Raw genomic sequence first — 10,597 nt, 5'->3', positions numbered from 1 at the left:
CCATCCGCTGGGGGTGAATATATATATATATATATATATATATATATATATATATATATACACACACTCACACACTCACCGACAAAAAAACGGGCCACTAAATTATCACAATTATTTTACTATTAAATTAACACAAGTATTTTAGCAGACTTCTTAATATTTTTAAATAACGATAACTCATTGAAAAATCATCGTATCGAAATGAACCACAGCTCAAATTAAAGTTTGAACGTTCCTCTTGATAGCTATGGAGATCAAATTTGAGTTACACAAAATGTAATACAAAATGGCGGACGTTGAAGGTGCGGACCGAAAAATATAGTAAGAAATTTTTTCTTTAAACTACTGTTGCACTGCTGAGGGGAATCGGCTGCATGGCACAAAAGTATATGAGTCTTTAAGCTCATTGATTTCCAAACAAATCAATATTTTGAACATTTTTCTACAACTTTTTTTTGACAAAGTTATACGGTTTTAAAGAAAGTATTACAAAACAGACAAACTTTTTTTTTAAACTCAGTATAATTTAGAAATAAATTATTGTACGAAACTTTATCGAAAAGGAAATTCTAAATTTCAAATTTTAACTCTTTTTAATTTTGTGTAAATGCGTGCGTGTACATATACATGCGGGTGTCTTGCTCTCGGCATTACCCAGGATCAACGGCGTCGACGTGGCAGGAATCTGATCCCTTGTGTGTGTGTAATTCACATTACTAAAGACACACACACACACACACAGGATCAAATTGCTGCAATGTCAACACCGTTAATCCAGGGTAACGTCGAGAGCAGGACAGACGCATGTATATACATGGTATTCAATAACGATTAATTAATACCATGGTATTTCAGGGAGTGAACGAGGATGGAATTTTGAACTAAAAATTCCTTTGCCAATTTTGGCTCAGACTATTACTTACCGAGTTATTAACGATTAATGTTGATCAATCAGATAGCACGCTCGGAGTATACAGGAGCATAGTATGCCATGAGACTCCTCGCGCTTGCTATGCATTATCCCGATTAAAACTCTATTCTAATTTTTTATATTAACAAATAAATAAATCAATAAATCAATAAATAGATGGTAAATAAATATGGTCTGAGCCAAAATTGACAAAGGAACTTTTAGTTCAAAATTTCATTCCCTGAAATATTAATTAATCGTTATGGGACACCCTGTATACACGCACACATAAACAAAATTAAAAAGAATTAAAATTTCAAACTTACACTTTAATTTGCTTTCTGATAGTTTCCTACAATAATTTATTTCTAAATTATACTGAGATTATAAAAAGTTGTTCGTTTTGTAATACTAATTTCTTTAAAACGGTATAATTTTGTCAAAAAAAATTGTAGAAGAATATTCAAAATATGGATTTGTTTGGAAATCAATAAGTTTAAAGACTCATACACTTTTGTGCCATGCAGCTGATTCTTCTGAGCAATGTAACAGTTAAAAAAAATGTTTTTAACTATTTTTCAATATCCTTCAACGTCCACCATTTTGTATTATATTTTGTATAACTCAAATTTGTGATCTTCATGGTCCTCAAGGGGAATTTCAAGGTTGAAACCCCAAGGGGGGTTCAAGCATTAATTTAAGTTGTGGTTCATTTCAATACGATGATTCTTCATTGAGTTATCACTATTTGAAAATATTAAAAATTTGTGCTAAAATTTAGTGGCTCGAATTTTTTGTCAGTAAGTGTATATGTATATTGGCCTATATAACACTGGAATTATACTGATTTCGATACTGTCTTTACTATTGTCGATACTGTTTTTACTATTGTCGATTCATTCTCGCTTTTTCTTATTACCAACCAATCAAGACTTATAGTCAAATACTATAGTTCACTAACTGCAGCGAAGGTCAGGGGATCGGCTTAAAGATTGGATTCCTAAGATACTTTCACACGTGACTAAGAAATTTACGTTCAGAGTTCAGACGTTGATTTATTCTTCGCAAACATCATTTGCACGATCGTCGCGGTAAGAGATCACGCGCAGGTATATATGTATACAGAGAAATATTCGAATAAATCCTCTCTCCAAAGATTTTATTCCAATAATTTTTTAAACATATATCTTTGGCATATAGAAAAAAGGTACATGTCGTCGTCACAACATCGAGAAATCATGTTGTTTCAGTCAATTAATTTATCTGTAGACTATACTTTGACGGATTCCACTACAAAAATAGTTATAAAATTCTTTCTCTCTCTCTTTCTTTTACACTTGCTCATTTTTTCCTAATACTAAATATACAATTGTATATTTAGCACATATAGATTTTTAATTCATAGCCGACACGCCCTATAATGTGAAAGAAATGCAAACAGAGTATCGATTGAGATAATGGAATCTGCAAATCACAGGACGATCACTTGCAGATTATGCCATGTTTCTAAAGGAAATGATTTTTTTGTTTTAGCCAACCATCGTGGTTACAATGTTAAAGACCTTGAATGTTCGTGCAAGATGGACATGTCAAGTTCGTGATTGACACTGCAAGACGCCATTCATGTAGCATGGTATGTTTTAAAAATTAGTTTTAATGTGCAATATTACTAAAAGGTAGCAAAAGTAAACAATTTTTCAACGTTTTAAATTTGCCAAGTGTATTGCTTATCTGCATCAAGATTTTTTTTACTTTAACAAAAATAAACATACAAGACTTACAAGAGGAAGAAAATTGTAACATAAAAACTAAAATAAAAAGTGTGTAACTTTTACAAGGATCAATGATGTTAAAAGATATAGCATGTGGCATATGAAAAAGATTTCCATCTAGTGATACATTTTCCTAGGTTTTAAATAAAATAAAAATATGATTATTAAGTATTCTTATATAAAGAAATTTTGAAAGTTGTAACATTTAATGTTGATCACAAAGTATTACACTTATACGACGTGCAATGTATAATAATAACCTAAGGCAATTTATACGTGGAATTTTTTTACAAAATGATTAATAGAATGAGATTTTTGCTAACTTTCGCATTGAGAATGTAAGCGGGTGTAACATCAAAAAATGTATTTCAATAAGCAACAATGGTGTATATTTTCGATGATAACAATAAACAGGTTATTCTAAGAACTAACATTTATTTTTATAAGCAAGTGCATGGAAATAAATTGAAATATTTCTTTATTTGATTGATTATAAATTACTATCTGTCAAAAAAGCATTGTTTGCATAATCTAATAAACATAAATGATCTAGTATCTTTTCTCTTCATTTTATCGATGGGTATATTTGTTTCCATATGAATCATACTTAGACTCTTACTTGGAGACATCCGCAAAATGATTTCTTCACTCGTGATGGCATAGTTTGGCAGCGACCAACAAATTCTTTCAGAGGTTGTGAATTTTTAACAGAACAGTTTGGAATTCTCTGTAAATCATAAATAGTTTCATGTATCATTGGTTATAATTAATTAATTTAAAAGATTTTATATAAACCACTGTTAGTATCGGTAGGGTGGCACCCAGTTGAACACGGCTCAATTGAACACGAGCCACTCATAGCTTGAGACTACAAAGCTCCTAAGCACCGGTCGCTGTGATTGGTGGTGTCCAATCAAGCCGTGATCAATCGAGATCACCCTGTATCGGTAACACACACACATATCTATGTATATATATGTATACATTTTATTATTTTATATATGTACATGTATATAAAATAGTAAAAATTAAAGAAAAAGCAAATTATAAACATAAAAATTTAATTTAGAATCTCTTATACTTAAACACAAGATTACGTTACGCATTATCATTATGCAAAATATTGTTTTTTTAGAATCTAATAAATTATTACTTCTAAAATAATCAACAAAATATAATAAAAAGTTATAACTTTGAAATTCAGTAATAAAATTTTATATAAAGAAAAGAAGTGTCTACACGTATAAATTAATCAAATACATACACTCAGTTCCAAAAAAAGCGGTACACTATAAATTTAGGAAAAATTTACCGAATTTCAAATGATCATAACTTGGTAAATAATGAAGATAAAAATATTTTTTAAAAAGCAAAATGAAGCTTGAAATGTCCACTTTAAGATTATTTGAATGTAAATTGTACTAGGCCATTATTTTCAAAATGACGGATGACTAGTAACAACATGTGAAAATGGATAATCAAGGGTCTAACTTTGCGATGGTGCATGGTGTGAATCAGATGTCCCCGCTCAATGGGACAACATGCACGTGAAAGTATAGAATTTTATCTTTAAAATGCTTTTTTAGTGATACAATCATCTTTCGCTGAGTTATTCCAAATTTAAGATACCGCTGTCATTAGCTTAAATTATGCTTATAATTTTTCCCAATATAAACTGTATGGAGTTTGATTGGTCGAAACACCACATTGCGCGCGCGTGTATGTTTGTGTGTGTGTGTACGCAAATACATAGCACACATACACAGACGAGAGAGTTTGGAGTCAGTAAATTCTACGGAAGTGACGAACCGTGGGGTCCCTATCTCTACTAACGCACACACACACGCGCGCGCGCGCACGCACGCACGCGCAAGCACACGGGATCAGATTCCTGTCACGTCCACGCCGTTGACCCTGGATAACGCTAAAAGCAGGACACACTCACACACACACACACACACACACACACGCACACACACGTACACGTCGGCATGCAAGCATGTACGCACGTACGCACGTACGCGCGCAATGTGGTGTTTCGACCAATCAAACTCCATGCAATTCATATTGGGAAAAATTATAAGCATAATTTAAGCTAATAACAGCGGTATCTTAAATTTGGAATAACTCAGCGAAAGATGATCGTATCACTAAAAAAGCATTTTAAAGATAAAATTCTATACTTTCACGTGCATGTTGTCCCGTTGAGCGGCGACATCTGATTAACACCACGCACCATCGCAAAGTTGGACCCTTGATTATCCATTTTCGCATGTTACTAATCATCCGTCATTTTGAAAATAATGGCCTAGTACAATTTCCATTCAAATAATCTTAAAGTGGACATTTCAAGTTTCATTTTGCTTTTTTAAAAATATTTTTATCTTCATTATTTACCAAGTTATAATCATTTGAAATTTGGTAAATTTTTCCCAAATTTATAGTGTACCGCTTTTTTTGGAACTGAGTGTATATGAAAAGGTATATATATGTCTAAAATAGAGTTTAATCTATAAATATATGCAGTTATCATGCATTGAAGAGAAGTAACAATACATAAATTGGAAATATATGTATGGAAATATAAATAAGAAATTATGCTACATCTTAACAAATAAATTTCGCATAATTTATAATTAAAACTCTATTTCCTGTTTTTTTCTCAAACACGGTGCAATGAGCAAATCAGAAATGATGTGTTAAGTTAACGCAGCAAATTAAGGTAGCAAAAGCGTTTCAGGTGTCAACAATAAAAATTTTTTCGTAATTTAATCACCATGTGAAAAAAGCGCCACCTTTCAACTATGGCTCCGAGCAAGACGCTATTGGTCTGTTTTCTATTTCTGCACTAGAACTCTCTTTCTCGCTTTCAACAAACGTCGAACATATAAATATTTCACTATTTGTTCCAAAAGTGTACACTAGTTCAGCCACAGAAAGTTGACCTTGTATCTCAGTCTTCATCGTTCGAAGACATATCAATTATAGTGAGATCATTCTTCTGTGTGCTATAATCGAGTAAAAGTGACTTCTCTTTTACTCGATTATAGCACACAGAAAAATGATCCAACTATAATTAACATATCCTCTAACAGAGATTTCTCACGGTGACTTCTCTTTCACATCGACATAATCGTAATCCTCCTTACAATTAATCGCGATTTTTATTTTTGCATAGTTACAAATGAAAACTGTTTCGTTCGCACGTAAATACTCGAGAATTTGAGTCACCAACCAGTTTCATAGGCAAGAAATTCTCTTATCTCGCACTTTGAAATTCTTATCGCGCCGGAAAAACAGAACAGCGTCAATTATCGTGCGCCAGTTATCGCGCGATTATGCATATCATTGTGATGTCCTCGATGGGACCAGTCGATTTGCAGTCTTTCTTTTTATAAGAAAAAAGCTTTTAAAAAATGTAATACTGGATATATACTGTCATTAATTTATTAATTCATTCACTTCTTATTTCTGTATTTATAACAAAAAAATATCAGAATCTAAAATAATTTCTTTAAATACGATAAATTTTAGTTAAAATAAGAATTCATAGTTTAATCTTGAGATATGCATTCTCAAAAGTTATTATTTTCAATGCAAGTTCTATTAGACATGGCATTCGCGGAAACGATTACACTATGATTTACGGATCTATAAACATAATTTCTAAAACTACACGTTATAATCTGTCTTAAAAATTTTTTCTCATAAAAAGAAAATTATATATAATATGTATCTATTATACACGTATTATGATTTCCTATTATTATCAATTTACACGTAATAGTAGCCCTAGCATTACAGAACGTTGGCTATACATTGGCTAAGATTGACTAAATATTGGTTAAACATTGGGGATACATTGGCCAATATTTCTCAATGTAATATGGCCAATATTGGCTATATAATAAATGCCAATGTGTAGCCAATATTGCATGTCAATCATTATTCAATATTGGCTCTACATTGGGGATACATTGGCCAAGATTTCCCAATGTAATATCAATATTGGCTATATAATAAATGTCAATGTATAGCCAATATTGCATATCAGTCGTTACACAATATTGGCTATATAATCAATGCCAATGTATAACCAATATTGCATATCAATCATTATCCAATATTGGCTCTACATTGGGGACCAATATTTCCCAATGTAATGCCAATATTGGCTATATAATAAATACCAATGTATATCCAATATTGCATATCAATCATTATCCAATATTTGCTCTACATTGGGGATACATTGGCCAATATTTCCCAATGTAATGCCAATATTGGCTATTTAATAAGTGCCAATGTATAGCCAATATTGCATGTCAATTGTTACATAACATTGACTATATAATAAATGCCAATCTATTTCCAATATTGCATGTCAATTATTATCCAATATTGGCTCTACATTGGGGATGCATTGGCCAATATTTCCCAATGTAGTGCCAATATTCGTTATATAATAAATGCCAATGTGTAGCCAATATTGCATATCAATTATTACCTAATATTGTCTTTATTATTTATTTATTTATTTGTCTTTATTATTGGGTATATATTGTGGATAGATTGTTTATAACATATATGTACAATTAAGTAACACATTTATTGATCGAAGAAATGGTGCAGCACATAACGCAGAAGACTCATAGTCCAGAGGTCCCAGGTTTGAATCCCGTAAGTAAGTGAATTTTCTCTCAATTATGTCTAATATTGATTATACATTATTTCAGGAATATTAGCGACTATTGAAAAACTATGTACAGCGAATGTAAAACATTGGGTAAAAATTGAATCCCCAATATTGGCTAAATATGACTAGGCGTCTACTTTACAATATTGGACCAATATTGGTTATCCACTATTTTACTGTTGGCTGTACATTGGTTTTCCAATATTGCGCCAATAATCTGTGCTACTAGGGAGCAATTGTATATAAACATATAAAAATAAATAAGATTTTGAAAGATATGTCAGTCTCATCATCAATTATATTTAAACATTCGTTATGTAATATTAAATCGGGAGGATAAAAAAAGCATTTAACAGATTCTTTATCAATTGAAGTGATCATGACGCCTTAGATACGTATTAGTGATTAATAAGTAATATATCGTTCGTTAGTCATTTACTTCGTGAAAAAATTATATGTACGTCATATGCTCGAAATTAGGGCAGAGGCATATGTAGAATAAAAAAACGAATACAGACATATCTTTAGAATTGAGTTTGGACGCCTAAATAAAAAGATAATTGCATTCTACGAAATTGTGTATCTAGCGCGTGAGAAATTGACGATGTGTACGACAGTTTAGACTGTTTAGCCATGAAACCGAGCAGTATTTTAGTTGATCTCTTTCTAAAAGATGGCATTGCAATATGTTAGATAAGAACAGATGAATGCGTTTGGGAGACACAACGATATATAATAAGTATAAGAAATGAATGAAAAATGTCACTATTGTCGAATTTGGAATTTAAAAAAGTCTGTAATATCGACCTTGATTAACTTCGACCGTCACTCCACATCCCCTTAAAGTATTTAGAATGCAAAAATCCCTGTAAAAAGATTTATATTTATACATGTAAGACATATAAGTATTTATAAACATGTATGTATAAATACATATATAAAATACTATTTGGGCTGAAAAGTCCCGGGATTTTTCAATAGGTGGCGCCACTAGAAAATGAACATGACTCATTTCGAGAGGCTCATCTGTCATTAGTTTATGTATGAAGTTTCATAACATTTCATCCATTTGTTTACAAGCTACAGTCGTTTGAGTGACGCTACTTTCACCTTCGTAAAAAAAATGGAAAAACAGGAATATCGCATCTTGATCAAACATTGTTTTTTGATGGGAAAAACTTCTGAACAATCATTGCAATGGTTGCAGAAATGTTATCCCACATCTGCTCCTTCGAGAACAATAGTTTATCGGTGGTTTAGTGAATTTAAAATGGGTCGTACAAGCACCGAAGACGCACCTCGCTCTGGAAGGCCAAAAGAGGCTACAAATGTGGAAATCGTAAAGCAAGTGCATCGAATCGTTTTGTGTGGTCGTAAAGTGAAGTTGCGCGAGTTAGCTGAGGCCGTGGGCATCTCAAAAGAACGGGCGGGATACATTTTGCACGATCTTTTGGAGATGAAAAAGCTATCGGAGCGATCGGTGCCGCGTTTGCTAACCGTCGACCAAAAACAGCAGCGCGTTGATGATTCAACAGCCGGTTTGGCGTTGTTGCAGCGTAATCGAGCGGACTTTTTTCGACGTTTTGTGATGATGGATGAAACGTGGGTCCATTACGCCTGAGTCAAATAGGCAGTCTGCAGAATGGCTGGAAAGCCACGAAAGCCGACCAAAGCGGCCAAAAGACCATTGCTCGGCCGGGAAGGTTATGGCCTCCGTTTTTTGGGATGCGCATGGCATAATCTTCATCGATTACCTGCAGAAGGGAAGAACAGTTACGGGAGAGTATTATGCAGCGTTATTGGACAAACTGAACGACGAAATAAAGAAAAAACGGCCCCATATGACGAAGAAAAAAATTCTGTCCCATCACGATAACGCACCGTCACACACGTACTTGAAAGCGATGGCCAAATTGGACCAATTACGATTCGAATTGGTTGCTCACCCACCGTATTCTCCAGACTTGGCCCCCAGCGACTATTATCTGTTCCCAAACCTCAAGCGGTGGCTCCAGGGAAAGAGATTCAGATCGAATGAGGAAGTCATCGCGGAAACCGAGGCGTATTTCGAAGGCTTGGACGTTTCGTACTACAGAAAGGGCATCGAAATGTTGGAAAATCGCTATACCAAGTGTATCGCCCTCGAAGGCAACTATGTTAAGGAATAAATATAACTTTGCCCAAAAAACGCTTGTTTTCATTAAAAATCCCGGGACTTTTCAGCCCATGTAGTATATATTATTCGTTCATATAAATTTCTTTCTTTTGTAAAATTTCTGTTTGATCTCTTGCATTCCGTGAGAGCGTCCTAAGGCTTTAGACAGCCTTGGTAGTCTAAAGGCTTAGGAATGCAAGAGATCCGGGTTCGACTCCCGGCCGAGGTAATATTTTTCGCAATAAGAATTATTTATTTACAGATTTTAATATATTATTCAACATTATTAAGATCGTTTCGAAGATGCGAATAAGCATCAAAAATTTGTTAAATTGCTAGTCAACATTAACTCGTGATATTACTGCGGTAGTTTAGTACACTGAGTTTCATTCATAGTTGTGACAACTATAAAGGTGACAACTATACAAGTTTTGCACGTAGAACTAATATATATAGCTGAGTTAACTATATTATAGTTAATCTCCAAAAATAATTATATAGTTGATTCAACTAAAGATAATAATTTATTATTTTTTAAGTCGCTGCTACTACAGTTGGCAACTTAAAAATATGACCACCATAAAAAATATGGTTGGTCCAAAATATAACTATAAAATTATAGTTACTTGAATCATTTTTATGGTAATTTCAACTATAATTATAGTCATTTTAGGTTGCCAACTATATACATTTGTTGCTAGAACTATATACATAGTTACTGTTACTATTATTATAGCAGTAATAATCATAATTATAGTGATATGTAATTATAGTTACAAATACCAAACATTTTTCTCTCAGTGTAGAACTAATATACTTGACTGAATAAACTATATTATGCTTAATTCAATAATAATTTTATAATTGTTTTAAATGAAGGTATAATTTTCGATTTTAAAAGTTACTGATACTAAAGTTGAATGATTACGACAAGTAATAGGTAAAAGTTGGATTTTTATGGGAAGAATAACATTAACTATAACATGACAATCTTGTGTTTCGCGGGTTTTCTCCGTGTTCAAATCCATTCTTGGAATGCCAACGTTTCGTGAACCTTGCAGTCC

General features: G+C 32.8%; 1 protein-coding gene across 3 annotated transcripts in view; it reads right to left on the bottom strand.

The window, feature by feature from the left end:
* DAAM (disheveled-associated activator of morphogenesis-like protein) overlaps positions 1 to 10,597 on the bottom strand; it is a 103,727-nt gene that overhangs the window by 21,908 nt on the left and 71,222 nt on the right. For 2 of the 3 annotated variants that reach the window (XM_018514566.1, XM_018514565.1), the window contains one exon: positions 3,302 to 3,409. In XM_018514566.1, coding sequence (XP_018370068.1) covers positions 3,302 to 3,343 — 42 coding nt within the window. In that variant the 5' untranslated portion in view covers positions 3,344 to 3,409. Of the gene's footprint in view, positions 1 to 3,301; positions 3,410 to 3,477; positions 3,480 to 8,822; positions 8,829 to 10,597 lie in introns of those variants that run through there. The other variant, XM_018514567.1, reaches the window with a different exon arrangement.

The sequence above is a fragment of the Trachymyrmex cornetzi genome, unplaced genomic scaffold, assembly GCF_001594075.2.
Source record: "Trachymyrmex cornetzi isolate Tcor2-1 unplaced genomic scaffold, Tcor1.1 scaffold511, whole genome shotgun sequence".
Classification (NCBI taxonomy): Eukaryota; Metazoa; Arthropoda; class Insecta; order Hymenoptera; family Formicidae; genus Trachymyrmex; species Trachymyrmex cornetzi.
This window is presented reverse-complemented; position numbering and strand designations above follow the sequence as displayed.